The following is a 17,804-nucleotide window of genomic DNA, read 5'->3' as shown; positions in this document are numbered from 1 at the left end:
TCGCTCACCTGCCTTGACTCGCATATGAACTTAAGTGACATCCCATTCCTAATCCATAGGGTTCAATATGACGTCGGTCCACCCTTTGCAGCTATAACAGCTTCAACTCTTCTGGGAAGGCTGTCCACAAGGTTTAGGAGTGTGTTTATGGGAATTTTTGACCATTCTTCCAGAAGCGCATTTGTGAGGTCACACACTGATGTTGGACGAGAAGGCCTGGCTCTCAGTCTCCGCTCTAATTCATCCCAAAGGTGTTCTATCGGGTTGAGGTCAGGACTCTGTGCAGGCCAGTCAAGTTCATCCACACCAGACTCTGTCATCCATGTCTTTATGGACCTTGCTTTGTGCACTGGTGCACAGTCATGTTGGAAGAGGAAGGGGCCAGCTCCAAACTGTTCCCACAAAGTTGGGAGCATGGAATTATCCAAAATGTCTTGGTATGCTGAAGCATTCAGAGTTCCTTTCACTTGAACTAAGGGGCCAAGCCCAGCTCCTGAAAAACAACCCCACACCATAATCCCTCCTCCACCAAACTTTACACTTGGCACAATGCAGTCAGACAAGTACCGTTCTCCTGGCAACCACCAAACCCAGACTCGTCCATCAGATTGCCAGATGGAGAAGCGCGATTCGTCACTCCAGAGAACGCGTCTCCACTGCTCTAGAGTCCAGTGGCGGCGTGCTTTACACCACTGCATCCGACGCTTTGCATTGCACTTGGTGATGTATGGCTTGGATGCAGCTGCTCGGCCATGGAAACCCATTCCATGAAGCTCTCTGCGCACTGTTCTTGAGCTAATCTGAAGGCCACATGAAGTTTGGAGGTCTGTAGCGATGGACTCTGCAGAAAGTTGGTGACCTCTTTGCACTATGCGCCTCAGCATCCGCTGACCCCGCTCCGTCAGTTTACATGGCCTACCACTTCGTGGCTGAGTTGCTGTCGTTCCCAAACACTTCCACGTTCTTATAATACAGCTGACAGTTGACTGTGGAATATTTAGGAGCGAGGAAATTTCACGACTGGATTTGTTGCACAGGTGGCATCCTATCACAGTTCCACGCTGGAATTCACTGAGCTCCTGAGAGCGACCCATTCTTTCACAAATGTTTGTAAAAACAGTCTGCATGCCTAGGTGCTTGATTTTATACACCTGTGGCCATGGAAGTGATTGGAACACCTGATTCTGATTATTTGGATGGGTGAGCGAAGACTTTTGGCAATATAGTGTATCTGTTTTGCACTTCCTCAACTGCTGCTATATTGTATTTTTGCACAATACATGTTGTCAGGCCCCAAAGTTCATCATCTCATTTTATTACATTTTATTACATTTCATTTACATTTCATTGCAAGTTCTTTTTAATTTTTTTCGGTGCCAAGTGTCCTGTGTTTTTGTGTTGTCTTTTTTGTATTTATTATTTTTGCACTGTCTTGTCGTTGCTCTGTTTGTACCTAGCTGCACACTTTACACTTTATGTGTCTTGGATGAACTTTCGGTCCTAGCTCTGTGTTGTTCTTGTGTTTGATCTTTATGTTGTATGTTTCTCTTTCCAAGATGGCGGCGCGGCAGTAGCACGCAGCGGCCACTCCGGAACCAAAATGGTGCTTTCTTTTTGTTTTAGCGCTAAACTTAAAGTGCATGGACGCCAAAGTCAGTGGTGTTCATGTATACGACCGCCAGACGATATTACGGTACAGAAATCATGCAGTTACTAACTTGCATGATGAACTACTCTGCAAACTTCGCGAACTCGGCTTGCTGCGAAGTCCAGGCCTTCAATCCTCGGCGTCGCCTGATGCCGGTGGCCGGGAGAGAGGACGTCGCAAGCGTTGTTCGAGGAAGCGGAAGCGCGGTAAAAGAGCGGGTGTCCGTGCTAGGCTAACAACCAACCCTAGCCGGCCGGCACTCCCTTCCATCATCTTGTCCAACGTCTGCTCACTGGATAATAAACTGGACTACATCCGACTCCAGCAAACTACACGGCGTGAGTTCAGAGACTGCTGCGTCTTTGTTTTCACGGAGACGTGGCTCAGCGACAGAGTTCCGGACGCCGCCATTCAGCTAGCCGGACTAACCGTGTTTCGTGCCGACAGGAATGCAGCTCTGTGCGGTAAGACTCGCGGTGGTGGCGTGTGCGTTTACATCAACACGGAATGGTGTAAGGACTCTGTGCTTGTGTCTAACTACTGCTCATCGGTAGTGGAGTTTGTAACTGTTAGATGCAGACCTTTTTATTTACCCCGGGAATTCACCACTACTCTCATTATCGGAGTGTGCATTCCACCCAGCGCTAATGCTAAGGAGGCTCTGTGTGAGCTGTACGGAGCTATTAGCGAGCTGCAGAATGCTCACCCCGATAGACTGTTCATCATCGCCGGAGATTTCAATCATGCAAATCTCAGAACAGTGCTCCCTAAATTCCATCAGCATGTGGACTTTGCTACGAGAGGGGCGAACACGCTGGATGTTGTTTATTCAAACATTCCCGGCGCGTATCGTGCGGAGCCCCGCCCCCACCTCGGCTACTCAGACCACATCTCTGTTATGTTGATTCCAGCATACAGACCACTCGTCAGACTCTCTAAACCGGTTCTGAAACAGGTTAAGACCTGGCCAGCAGGAGCCATCTCTGCTCTTCAGGACTGTTTTGAGTGCACTGACTGGGACATGTTTAGGGAGGCTGCAACCAACGGCGACTCTATTGACTTGGAGGAATACACGGCATCAGTGACCAGCTACATCGGGAAATGCATAGATGACGTGACCGTCTCCAAGACCATCACAACACGCTCCAACCAGAAGCCGTGGATGACTGCGAAAGTGCGTGCTCTCCTGAAATCGAGAGACTCTGCCTTCAGATCGGGGGACAGGGCGGCCTTAAAAACAGCAAGGGCCAAACTGTCCCGAGCCATCAGAGAGGCGAAGTGTGCACACGCCCAGAGAATCCATGGCCACTTCCAGAACAGCAGAGACTCCCGGCGCATGTGGCAGGGCATTCAGGCGATCACCAACTACAGGACAACTTCACCTGCCTGTGACAGTGATGCCTCCCTTCCAGATGCACTGAACGACTTCTACGCTTGGTTTGAGGCACAGAACAACACAACAGCGAGGAAGACCATCCCTCCTCCTAATGACCCAGTGCTCTGTCTCACCACGGCTGACATGAGGAGAACTCTATGTAGAGTTAACCCACGGAAGTCCGCTGGACCAGACAACATTCCTGGCAGAGTTCTCAGGGAGTGTGCAGAGCAGCTAGCAGATGTCTTCACTGACATCTTCAACATCTCGCTGAGCAGCTCCATCATCCCTACGTGCCTCAAGACAACGACCATCGTCCCTGTGCCAAAGAAGTCCACGGTTTCCTGCCTCAATGACTATCGTCCTGTCGCACTCACACCAATCGTGATGAAATGCTTTGAGAGGCTCGTCATGAGGCACATCAAGTCACAGCTACCACCCTTGCTGGACCCCTTACAGTTTGCGTATCATCCTAACTGTTCCACGGAAGACGCCATCACCACAACCCTCCATCTGGCCCTCACACACCTGGACTGCAAAGACTCCTACGTTCAAATGCTGTTCATAGATTTCAGTTCAGCATTCAACACAATCATCCCTCAGCAGTTGATTAAGAAGCTGAGTCTCCTGGGCCTGAACAGCTCTCTCTGCAACTGGATCCTGGATTTCCTGACTGGGAGACCTCAGTCAGTCCGGATCGGGAGCAGTATCTCCAGCACCACCACACTGAGCACTGGAGCACCTTAGGGCTGTGTGCTCAGTCCTTTGCTGTTCACTCTGCTGACTCACAACTGTGCAGCAATGCACATCTCCAACCACATCGTCAAGTTCGCTGATGACACGACCGTGGTGGGTCTCATCAGCAAGAACGACGAGTCAGCATACAGAGAGGAGGTGCAACATCTAACAGCCTGGTGCAGAGCCAACAACCTCTCCCTGAACGTCGACAAGACCAAAGAGATGGTTGTTGACTTCAGGAGAGCACAGTGTGACCATTCTCCGCTGTCCATCGATGGCTCCTCTGTGGAGATCGTCAAGAGCATCAAATTCCTTGGTGTCCATCTGGCGGAGAACTTCACCTGGTCACTCAACACCAGCTCCATCACCAAGAAAGCCCAGCAGCGCCTCTACTTCCTGAGGAAAGCCCATCTCCCTCCCCCCATCCTGTCTGTGTTCTACAGAGGGACCATGGAGAGCGTCCTGAGCAGCTGCATCACTGCCTGGTTTGGGAACTGCACCGTCTCGGATCACAAGACCCTTCAGCGGATAGTGAGGACAGCTGAGAAGATCATCGGAGTCTCTCTTCCCTCTATCACAGACATTTACACAGCACGATGCATCCGCAAAGCCATCAGCATTGTGGCTGACCCCACACACCCCTCACACACACTCTTACACACCCCACACACCCCTCACACACACTCTTACACACCCCACACACCCCTCACACACACTCTTACACACCCCACACACCCCTCACACACACTCTTACACACCCCTCACACACACTCTTACACACCCCTCACACACACTCTTCACCCTCCTGCCATCTGGAAAGAGGTACCGGAGCATTCGGGCCTCACAACCAGACTGTGTAACAGTTTCTTTCCTCAAGCCATTAGGCTCCTCAACACCCGGGACTGAACTGTTCTACACTCTCACTCACACACACACACACACACACACTCTCACTCAGGACTGAACTGTTCTACACTCTCTCTCACACACACACACACACACTCTCACTCAGGACTGAACTGTATACTAACTCTCTGTCTCTCTCACACACACATACACACACTCTCTCTTGACTGTGTGGACACACACACACACACACATAATTTATATTGTTCATTACTTACTGCACTACCTCTACCTGTCATCCGCTGCTATAGTTATATTTATGTTTATTCTATTTGCACTACCTCAACTGCTGCTGTGTATTTTTGCACAATATTTTTGCACAATACTTTTTTTTCTACATCATTTCACTTTATCTATTTTATTTCACTTACATTCCAGTACACGTTCTTTTATTTCCTTTCGGCGCTAAGTGTCCTGTGTTCTTTTGTGTTGTCTTTCTTGTATTTATTGTCTTTTTTGCACTGTCTTGTCTATGCTCTGTTTGCACCTAGCTGCACACTGTGCACTTTACGTGGCTAAGACAAACTTCTGTCCTAGCTCTGTGGTGGTGTTTGTTGTTTTGTATTGAACTTGTTGTTGTATGTTTCTGTAGCACCAGGTCCTGGAGAAACACTGTTTCATTTCACTATGTACTGCGTCAGATATATGTGGGGGAAATGACAATAAAAGCTTCTTGAATCTTGAATCTTGAATCTGTAGCACCAGGTCCTGGAGAAACACTGTTTCATTTCACTCTGTACTGCGTCAGATATACTGTATGTGGTTGAAATGACAATAAAGCTTCTTGAATCTTGAATCACAGACTACAGATTTTTACAGACTACAGACTATTACAGATTTTTACAGACTACTACAGAATACAGACTATAGATTATAACAGATTACAGATTATTACAGACTACAGACTATTACAGACTACAGATTATAACAGATTATTACAGACTATAGACTACAGATTATTACAGACTATTACAGACTACAGACTATGATAGACCACAGATTATTACAGACTACAGACTACAGGTTAATACAGACTACGGCTGCACGATTATAACAAAAATCATAATTGTTGATTAATCCCTTGAAATTGTAATTGCGATTATTAATAATGATTATCACAATTTATATTAAATGGTGTTTTGAATAGCTTTATGTCATTGTTTGAAGCAACTGCGTGCCATATTTTATATAAAAAATTTTAAAAAGCTGAAAACATTCTTCTGGAAAAACTTCTATTACTAAAGACTCAAACATCAACTACACACTGCTTTGTGTTGCTTTGGTTTCTTTAAATAAATAAAATGAAAAAGGAAAAATATGCATGGTATAATAATGTTATACTAAAAATAAAATTAATTTATGAATCTATCTTAAGTAAGTGTGTGTGTGGAGGGTGTGTGTCTGGGTTGGGGGGGTTCGGGACCTCTCTCTTGTCCAGTGTGTTTATGAGTATTTTAAACCCCACACTGGAAACTGTATTAATCTGCACCAGGTCTTTTACTATGAAATGTGTAATGGCTTCAGTTCTCTCCATCAGTCTTGGAGAAGCTGCCGGATATGGAGAAGTACAGAAACCCGAGGTTGTGATGGGAGTGTGTTACAGTTCTCACATGGCTTGTTGCTCTTTTCACACTACAACCCTGGTGGTACTGCACTCTGTGTCTGAATTTAAATGATTTAAATAAATCGCTAGTGAATCCAAAATAATTCCACACCACAGATAAAGTCATTTCTCTTCGGTTCTAATTCTTGATTCTTCTCAGCAACACACTGCAAACTATCTGATGTTCCTTTATCAGTGCACATGTTCCCGAAATGAACTTGACGAGATAGACATGCGCAAGTGGATAATTGGGGCGCTGATAAGGACACGCCTACAGACTATTAGACCTATTAAAAATCTTTATTCGCCCTTCACAACCTAACATGCAATAAACACCCCTTAAACACGCAGAATAATGGAAGGAGATTTTTTTGTAATCGCAGCTTTGAACAATTATGTAATCGTGGCATCTGTAATCATAATTGCCATTAGTTGTGCAGCCCTACTACAGACTATTAAAGACTACAGACTATGATACACTACAGATTATTAAAGATTACAGACTATGAAAGACTACATACTATTACAGACTACAGATTATTACATATTATGGACTAAAAACACACAATGTCACTTACTCATTAGTGGTACCCTGCTGGCCACAGAACTGACCATAACTGTCAGTGGGGTAAATCACTTTCCGAGGGTCACCATGGACCCATGCTATACACACACACACACACACACACACAGTGACATGCTTAAGGATTACAGATTATTTACACCTTGCACACACGTAGCAGTACAAGGAGTACACTCTAGCTACAGATATACTTTGTTGTTGTTGTTTATTTGCTGTAGTTGTGCCTTTTATTGAACTGACTCAGCTTCAATGACCTCAAACATTACACATCTATATGAACTTCAGTATTTCTATGAATGAACAGATTGTGTGTGTGTGTGTTTTGGCAGTAATGAGTGTGTTACTCACCTACTGTTCCCAGAGCAATGTAGCCAAGGATGATGATGATAAAGCAGACACAGCAAAGCATGTCTGTACAACGCCTGAAGAGACGACACATCATCACCATCATCATCATCATCATCATCATCACCATCCTCGTTGTCCTCATCAGTATAATTATAAATGGGACGGACACACTGAGTAATTCATCACTGCCCTCAATGTGTTGAGGTAAAATTCACACACTTATGATGATGAAAATTTTAATATTCATAATTTAAACCTGTTTATTCCATTTTAGTGAATTAAAGAGTGATTAAAGTCTTCCTCAGACTCTGTGTTTAGATCGACTGATTGATCCTGATTCTAATATTTTAAAAATCTGCTCACTGAGCCCCAGAGTGAGACTTATCCCTGAACAAACTGTGCAAACAAACTGGGTATACTCTACCTCCTGCAAACAGGTCCTCTGAACTTTGGGTCAAACTTGTGAGGATCAGCTGTAACAGAGGAACATTACAAGGACAGTTAGAGATGACCATTGAAAAGCCTGATTTATTCATCAATCAGACAAGAGAAGATTTATACAACAACTTTCAGCATCACAACTACTGCAACTTCTTCAACTAGGAAAAGTTCTAGTTTACTGCTTTAATGCTATTGATGATGTCATCATTGAAAAGTGTGTGTGTGTGTGTGTGGCAGTGGTTAAATGGAGAGTGTATGGTAACTGAACTGAATTAAATTGGTGCTCAGAGCACACACAATATAAACACACAGTATAAACACCACACAGTGTAAACACACAGTATAAACACACAGTATAAACACACAGTGTAAACACCACACAGTGTAAACACACAGTATAAACACACAGTGTAAACACCACACAGTGTAAACACCACACAGTGTAAACACCACACAGTGTAAACACACAGTATAAACACACAGTATAAACACCACACAGTATAAACACACAGTATAAACACCACACAGTATAAACACACAGTATAAACACCACACAGTATAAACACACAGTATAAACACCACACAGTATAAACACCACACAGTATAAACACACAGTATAAACACACAGTATAAACACACAGTGTAAACACACAGTATAAACACCACACAGTGTAAACACACAGTATAAACACACAGTATAAACACCACACAGTGTAAACACACAGTATAAACACACAGTATAAACACCACACAGTGTAAACACACAGTGTAAACACACAGTATAAACACACAGTATAAACACCACACAGTATAAACACACAGTATAAACACACAGTGTAAACACACAGTGTAAACACCACACAGTGTAAACACACAGTATAAACACCACACAGTGTAAACACACAGTATAAACACCACACAGTGTAAACACACAGTGTAAACACCACACAGTGTAAACACAGTATAAAACACACAGTATAAACACCAGTGTAAACACACAGTATAAAACACACAGTGTAAACACACAGTGTAAACACCACACAGTGTAAACACACAGTATAAACACCACACAGTGTAAACACACAGTATAAACACCACACAGTGTAAACACACAGTATAAAACACACAGTGTAAACACCACACAGTGTAAACACACAGTATAAACACCACACAGTGTAAACACACAGTATAAACACACAGTATAAACACACAGTATAAACACCACACAGTGTAAACACACAGTATAAACACACAGTATAAACACACAGTATAAACACACAGTATAAACACCACACAGTGTAAACACACAGTATAAACACCACACAGTGTAAACACACAGTATAAACACCACACAGTGTAAACACACAGTATAAACACCACACAGTGTAAACACACAGTATAAACACCACACAGTGTAAACACACAGTATAAACACCACACAGTGTAAACACACAGTGTAAACACCACACAGTGTAAACACAGTATAAAACACACAGTATAAACACCACACAGTGTAAACACACAGTATAAAACACACAGTATAAACACCACACAGTGTAAACACAGTATAAAACACACAGTGTAAACACCACACAGTGTAAACACACAGTATAAACACCACACAGTGTAAACACACAGTATAAACACACAGTGTAAACACCACACAGTATAAACACACAGTGTAAACACCACACAGTGTAAACACACAGTGTAAACACACAGTATAAACACCACACAGTGTAAACACACAGTATAAACACCACACAGTGTAAACACACAGTATAAAACACACAGTGTAAACACCACACAGTATAAACACACAGTGTAAACACCACACAGTATAAACACACAGTATAAACACACAGTGTAAACACACAGTGTAAACACACAGTGTAAACACCACACAGTGTAAACACACAGTATAAACACCACACAGTGTAAACACACAGTATAAACACCACACAGTGTAAACACACAGTATAAACACACAGTATAAACACCACACAGTGTAAACACACAGTATAAAACACACAGTATAAAACACACAGTGTAAACACCACACAGTGTAAACACACAGTATAAACACCACACAGTGTAAACACCACACAGTATAAACACCACACAGTATAAACACACAGTGTAAACACCACACAGTGTAAACACACAGTGTAAACACACAGTATAAACACCACACAGTATAAACACACAGTATAAACACCACACAGTATAAACACCACACAGTATAAACACACAGTATAAACACCACACAGTATAAACACAGTGTAAACACACAGTATAAACACCACACAGTGTAAACACACAGTGTAAACACACAGTATAAACACCAAACAGTGTAAACACACAGTATAAACACCACACAGTGTAAACACACAGTATAAACACCACAGTGTAAACACACAGTATAAACACCACACAGTGTAAACACACAGTGTAAACACACAGTATAAACACCACACAGTATAAACACCACACAGTGTAAACACACAGTATAAACACCACACAATGTAAACACACAGTGTAAACACACAGTATAAACACCACACAGTGTAAACACACAGTATAAACACACAGTATAAACACCACACAGTATAAACACACAGTATAAACACCACACAGTGTAAACACACAGTATAAACACACAGTATAAACACCACACAGTATAAACACACAGTATAAACACCACACAGTATAAACACACAGTATAAACACCACACAGTGTAAACACACAGTATAAACACACAGTATAAACACCACACAGTGTAAACACTACACAGTGCAAACACCACACAGTATAAACACCACACAGAACAAACACCACACAGTGCAGACACCACACAGTATAAACATCACAGAGAACAAACACCACACAGTGTAAACACTACACAGAACAAACACCACAAAGTGTAAACACCACACAGTGTAAACACTACACAGTGCAAACACCACACAGTATAAACACTACACAGAACAAACACCACACAGTGTAAACACTACACAGTGCATACACCACACAGAACAAACACCACACAGTGTAAACACTACACAGAGCAAACACCACACAGTGTAAACACCGCACAGTGTAAACACCGCACAGTGCAAACACCACACAGAACAAACACCACACAGTGTAAACTCACAGTATAAACACTACACAGAACAAACACCACACAGTATAAACACCACACAGTGCAAACACTACACAGAACAAACACCACAAAGTGTAAACACCACACAGTGTAAACACACAGTATAAACACACAGCGTAAACACCACACAGTGTAAACACACAGTATAAACACACAGCATAAACACCACGCAGTGTAAACACACAGTATAAACACACAGCATAAACACCACGCAGTGTAAACACACAGTATGAACACACAGTATAAACACCACACAGTATAAACACCGTAATAATGTTTTAACCTAGGAAAAGTTTAAAACTCAGTACAGTGGTACCTCAGTGTTCAACCTTAATTCATTTCAAAATTCTGGTCGAATACCAATTTGGTCGAAAACCGAATTATTTTTCCCCATAGAAAATAATGTAAAATGAATTAATCTGTTTCAACTCGATGGTTGATCTCACAACTTTCCTCTCGGCAACACTGATGCCTGATTTCCCCTTTTTCGGAGACATGGCTACTGAAATTATACCACAAGAGACAGTGTGGGGTTCTAACACAAGCATTCACAGATGGTGCTGTTAGAACAGATGACCCGTGTAACCTGCTTCATCTCTAGATAGATAGATAGATACTTTATTCATCTCAAAGAGAAATTTACAAATTTCTATTTTCTATTGTCTATTGTCTATGCCAGGGTATGCCACATAGAAAGCGTGTGCGGCATGGGCATCGCTAGGCCATTTTCTTAACATTTCTACTCAGTGATTCTCCATAAACTCTACACAAATTCCTGATCTCCTCAGTCCCCTTTAAATTTCATATGAAAACGGCAGCTCTTCGGCTCCTCCCCGTCTTTCAGTGCGTTCTTCAATCCACGGACCGCGGCGTTACAGAGCGAGGATCAGAGGACAAGTGTGTATGAGTGTTTGTGAGTGTTTGTGAGTGTGAGTGCGTGTGAGTGTGTGTGTGAGTGTGTGATCAGGAAGACTCGTATTTGTCTTGTTCAGTACTCAAATGTTAAACACATCTGTGCAATACAGTGGAATGCTGCAATAAGTTTACCATCCTACCCTGTTAGTCAAACCTTTATTTTATTTCATTTATTTATTTATTTAATTTTTTACTCTTATACCCTCATTGGGGTCTGAACTCCCCTTAAATGAAAATTATAGAATCGCCCCTGGTGTGCGGTCACAATAGCTCTTTTCAGGTCGGGTTGAACACAGAAATTGTTTTTTGAAAACAAATGTTGATATTCGTTGCAATCCTGTATGAAACAAAAACCAGCATTCCTGACGGTCGAGTCGTTCACCCAAAATATTTCCGTACACCGAGGTCAAATTGAATACCGAAAAGTCAAACACAAGGGTTGGTCGAGGACAGAGGTACTACCACTGTATTTGGTGGCATAACCATGACATTTAATCACAGCTGTCATGTGTCTCGTCTGGCTCTCTGTCTTTCACGCTGATGTTGGGTGAGGTTATTGCTGAAGCACCCCCAGATCATCACCGCTCCTCCACCAAATTCCACAGTGGGTGTGAGAGACTGCGGCCTGTAGCCTTGGCAGGTCTCTATCTAACCATTAGATGACCCGTGTTGGATAAAGCTCAAAATTGGCCTCATCAGAGAAGATGACCTTACTCCTGTCCTCCACGGTCAAAACCTCATGGTCTTTTGCAAACCTCAACCTGGTTCTTCTTTGCTTCTCATTGATGAATGGCTTTTTTCTAGCATGATTTCAGCCCTGCCTCTAGGAGCCCGGTTCGAACCGTCCACATTGTGCTCTTCACCCCAGCTGACGATGGCCATCTTTTTGTAGGTCACTTGAGGTATAAAATGGGTTGGCGGTCATCCTGGTCAGTGGAGAGTCTTTTTTGCCCTCTGCTGTTCTGTAGATTTGTTGTTTTCAATGTCTGCAGCTTGACCTTATTCTTATGAATCTCTGTCTTTAAGGATGGAAGCAACCTGATGCTCACGCTATCCGTCTGCCAGAAAAGCCAGAACTGAACCCTTCTTTTCCTCACTCAGAACTTTTCTTTTCAACTCTTTTGGCATGGCTAATAGTTATTATTTGACTCCAATAACTTTTGAGATATCTATTAGCCATCCAGCTGGTCCTACTGGAAGAGGATAAAGATGACCACTCTTTCAGAGCTGTGTATAAACATCCTCTTTGTCTGAACAGTAACAGGATCAATCACAAGAGACTGACCAATACAATCATCAGCATAGGTCATCATTAGATTAGTAAACACTCAGATGTTCTGTACATCACATCTCTACACTCTGTAAACACACACACACACACACATGCACACACACAGTGACTTCAGTCTGTTTCTGTTTTAAAGAGTAGCAGCAGGAGAGCGAGATACAATCATCTGTCACTCTTCCACTCCATTTATCTGTCTCTCTCTCTTTGGATGACTGATTCGGTCAGATTGATGATGACGTACTCAGTTCCACACAAACCCACACTGTACCGAGTTAAAGGAGAACGTCACAGACCCGATTTAACCCTCTGTAGGAGGAACCCTAAGGCAGCAGTGAGTGGTCTGAGACACAGCCTGATGATGGGGCACAAACATTACACTACCTTATGTCCAGAAAAACATTTGCAAAAAGTTTGTGTCCCCCTCTTGTTTTTTTGTGTAAAACATGTAGAAGTGGAGAGAAATGCCTCGGGTCTAAACTTACCAAAGTGTACACCTGAAAACACCACTAGTGCAAAATGAACTGTAATTAATGATGATAGAGGAATTTTTGTGTAAGTGTTACTTATTAACAGTAGTATTACTGTTAATCTTATTATAGTAATAATAATAATAATAATAATAATAATAATAATAATACCCAGTGTGCTGTTACTCTCACTGGCTGATTGTTATTATGTGTTTTATAAATGTGTAAAGGACATTAGACAGTTGATGGTCACTAACTTCCTCCTGCTTATTTCGGACAAGACAGAGGTGCTTGTACTAGGACCACATGCAGCTAGAAGTGAGCTTTCTGATTACAGAGTAATGGTGGATGGGCTTTTGGTTTCATCTTGTCCACCAGTAAAAGATCTTGGTGTGATTATTGACTCTGGTCTTTCATTCGAAGCTCATGTAGATAATATCACTCGGGTAGCCTTCTTCCATCTCAGAAATATCGCTAATATAAGAAATATGATGTCACTTCATGATGCAGAGAAATTAGTTCATGCTTTTTTTACCTCTAGGTTGGATTATTGTAATGTCTTACTGTCTGGATGTTCCAGTAGGAGCAGAAACAAGCTCCAGTTAGTCCAGAATGCAGCAGCTAGAGTCCTAACTAGAACCAGAAGATATGAGCACATCACTCCTATCTTTACACTGGCTCAGAAACACACTGATTATAAAACCTGTTTATAAACTTTATATTACTCTAAGGTGTAAAAGACTGAAAGGTCTCGCGCTTCAACACCTGAGAGAACTTTAAGATCCTTCCCAAAGTTTCTGATGGAGTTTCTAAACTTTATATTGTTTATTATAAAGTGTTTTTTTTTTTACTTTAAGTGTTTTATGGAGTGTTTACACGAACCTGTGTGTGTGACTTGTGAGTGTTTTAATCTAAAAGTGTTTAGAGAGTGAATATACAGAGTGAATATACAGAGTGAATATACAGAGTGAATATACAGCTCTTACCGCACTGAGAAGGAGAAAGGTAAGTGTTTTTTCTCATGGCTGTGTGTTAGAGAGGGTTTCCTCCGGGATGTAATGATTTTCTGCTCTGCTTTTATCCGAAGTCGCAGTTTCTCTACTCCGAGTCTGTCCGCAGATTTAAAGCAAGTCCCTGTGTGTGTGTGTGTGTGTGTGTGTGTGTGTGAAAGAAGGGGCGGAGCAACATGGCGGTGTTGCGGTGTTACCGCTTCACCCTCCCCCTCCCCCTCCCCCTCCCCTGTCCCGAGAACTGCCCGCGCTAGAAACAGTCCAAGGGAAAATTATTACCTCTGAAAAATCACTCTTTATAAATAATTATATGATATTAAAAAATCTTTTTATTATTTCAATTCGAAATATTTCTCTGTTGATCTGGAGATCTGTGGAACATGAGTTCAATTAAAATGTAGTTTTATAATTAACTAATTATGATAATATGATAATAATGAACTAATTTTAATAACAAGAACAATAATAATAATAATAATAATAATAATCAGTAAAAAAAAATACGCTAAATAAAAAAAAGAAATTCAGGGATAATCATAATCGTTGCGGTTTATATAAAACGTGCCTGCACTGCCATCTAGCGGCCGACAGCGTTAGCATTAGCATTAGCATGGTGACGCCTCGCACTTCTTCCGGTGTTTGCAGCTCCTCGCACTTCTTCCGGTGTTTGCAGCTCCTCCCACAGTGCACACAGCCTGCAGCTAACCGAGGAGAAGTTTCGGTTTTCAGGTAAGGACTCATTATTTATTACTTTAAAAACTGCTGTTTAATTTCACAGAGAGCGACAGATTTAACCTCCAATCATATCACAACAACATCATTCAGCATTAATGTCTCATTGGGAATAACTCTGACGTTCTGATGATGGTGGCTCGCGTGGTTAGGGCTCTGGGATGTTGATCAGAGGATCAGGGTTCAAACACCCCCAACACCACCAATCTCCACTATGGGGCAACTGAGCAAGAACCATAACCCTCTCTGCTCCAGGGGGCTGTATCATAGCTGCCCCTGTGATTTTATGACCACAACCCCCTCAGCAGGGATATGTGCTGTAATGTATGTGTGGAGATAATAAAGCCCTTCTGCCCTCAGTTCTTCATGATTAGTTAAATGTGAGCAGATCGCTGTGTGTTTCAAATATCTTGGTTCTCCTGTTTATCGTCCACTACTCACTGATTAGTGCACTTCTCCTACTGAGTGTATGGGACTGCTGTGGACAGGACCTCTTGGACACCATGGCAGTGGCTTTGACCTTGTGGTCAGTTTTGTTCTGGAGTCTCCATCAGTGAAGGAACTAGTCTTAAATCTCTAACTCAGAAATTGCACTGATTTATAAATCAAAAAACTTTAAAAAAAATTTTTTAAATGATCAAAAAACTCCTGCTTACACATCCTCACCTGACTCTATACACACCTGTATAATGATTTATAATCCCACTCTCAGTGTTTATAATGACTTATTTAAATTATTTTTTTCTATTAAAATTTCAGTTCTTTCTAAATTAAATAATGCTTAAACCCCACAGAGTTTATTAATGTATTTATTAATGATTTGATCTGTAAATGATGTAAATGTAAATCCCGGTCTGTGAAGAGTTTAGAGATCAGTTTACGGAAGTAATGATATTATTATTAGGAATAATGTAAAATCACCAATCATTAACTTATCTTAAAAATAAATCTGAGTGATGAATGACAGCAGTGTGATGAGGATGAGGAAGATGTGAGGATGAAGGTGATGAGTGACTGCTGTAGGAAAACATATTGTGAGGTCACTGTGAGATCTACTGTAACATACATGGCTCTTTGAATAATTATTTAGATATCCCAGCTCTCAGCACCACATGGTGATCAGATCAGACGGAGATGAGGAAGTGTGAACTAGCTGAGAGTTCAGGATCGACTCCAGGGATCTTTCTCCCGTCCAGTGCTTTGTTTAAGAGTATCACCTCTAGGCTTTTGCATTGTCATACCATGGAGTGGACACCTGTGAGGTCTACCTCCCCTTGGGGTTTTTCGTTTAAGAGTATCACCTCAAGCCTTGCCCACTCAAGGCCTTTAAAACTGTATCTTCCTTTTCACTGGACTTGATGACCACAGTACCAGCGGAGTGTGTTCTGCTCTCCAATAAAACATTCCTGCTCCTGTGTCCCCTGGTCTGCTTCTGTGAATTCACAACACTGGGGTGTGTGTGTGGTTCGGTTTCCTCTTAGCAGGAGCTCCACACTAACATGTGACCTTCTTCCACCTTCCTCTGTGCAGGTGTTTCCTCTCTGCAGGTGTGTGCAGATGTTTCCTCTCTGCAGGTGTGTGCAGGTGTGTCCTCTGTGCAGGTGTTGGAGCTGCAGTAGTTGTTGAAGGCTATGAGAGATGTTGAGCAGTAAAAGTGACCAGGAGATCAGCTGGATGCTGGACGATTATGGGATTAAACATGGCCCTGTGGTCGGTGAGTTTCAGTAAAGTCCACTCTGATGTGTTGTGTAGTGTTTATTATAGTGTGTGTGTGTGTTTGTGTGTGTGTGATGTGATGTGTGGGTTGTGATTTAGGTTCCACCAGATTTCTGTATGAGAAGAAGCTGAGAGACATGATGGCTAAAAGGAGAAAGATGACACAAGCATCAGAGCGGGTGCTCTACAACAAACAGCGTAGGTCCTGTAGGGGTATCATCATCATCATCATCATCATCATTATTATTATTATTGTTATTATAATTATTATTATATCTGCAGACACTTGATGATGTCACACTGATGATGTCACATATTAACTAAATTTTTCTGTTGTTTTTGTGTGTAGAGGATGAGGAAGTGTATCTCCCCCAGCGCAGATCTGTGAGTCTGATAAACACGTCTGTGTTCAGTGACATTATAAACCCATCAGTGTTACAGTAGTGTGTGTGTTTAATCCCTCTATGTGTCTTCTCTCCTTTCTCTAGTGGGGACAGGAAGCTTCCAGTAGCCGGTAAATGACCGTCATAACATTTTCAGTGACAGTATCAATACTCAGTGACCCTTACTGACCCACAGTATCATTACTGTCACTTCAGGGGAAATGCCATGTTCAGCACTGAGGATGGAGAAATGGACATTGTTGATGAGTGAGCACCTGTCTGTCTATGTCTGGTTTTCTGTCTGTCTTTACCCCCCCCATGTCACTGGTTTTAGTATTGATTGTATAAATATCTCCAGGTGTTTATCTGTTCCAGGCCCATGGTGTCTCCGTACTACACTGTGTCTCGGGGGAAGTACACTGCCATGAGACAGGAGAGGACGCAGGAGAGTACGCAGATTCAGGATTCAGGACGATTTGTCCCT

General features: G+C 42.3%; 1 protein-coding gene across 5 annotated transcripts in view; it reads right to left on the bottom strand.

Annotated features, from left to right (window-relative positions):
• slc44a5b (solute carrier family 44 member 5b) overlaps positions 1 to 14,638 on the bottom strand; it is a 44,199-nt gene extending 29,561 nt beyond the window's left edge. For 4 of the 5 annotated variants that reach the window (XM_058390187.1, XM_058390190.1, XM_058390188.1 and 1 more), the window contains exons 1-4: positions 14,466 to 14,635; positions 7,626 to 7,674; positions 7,202 to 7,275; positions 6,849 to 6,933 (exon numbers count right to left, since the gene is read on the bottom strand). In XM_058390187.1, coding sequence (XP_058246170.1) covers positions 6,849 to 6,933; positions 7,202 to 7,275; positions 7,626 to 7,674; positions 14,466 to 14,502 — 245 coding nt within the window. In that variant the 5' untranslated portion in view covers positions 14,503 to 14,635. Of the gene's footprint in view, positions 1 to 6,848; positions 6,934 to 7,201; positions 7,276 to 7,625; positions 7,675 to 14,465 lie in introns of all 5 variants that reach the window. The other variant, XR_009204603.1, reaches the window with a different exon arrangement.
• Positions 14,639 to 17,804: the final 3,166 nt, after the last annotated feature.

This window comes from Hemibagrus wyckioides, linkage group LG05 (assembly GCF_019097595.1).
Source record: "Hemibagrus wyckioides isolate EC202008001 linkage group LG05, SWU_Hwy_1.0, whole genome shotgun sequence".
Classification (NCBI taxonomy): Eukaryota; Metazoa; Chordata; class Actinopteri; order Siluriformes; family Bagridae; genus Hemibagrus; species Hemibagrus wyckioides.
This window is presented reverse-complemented; position numbering and strand designations above follow the sequence as displayed.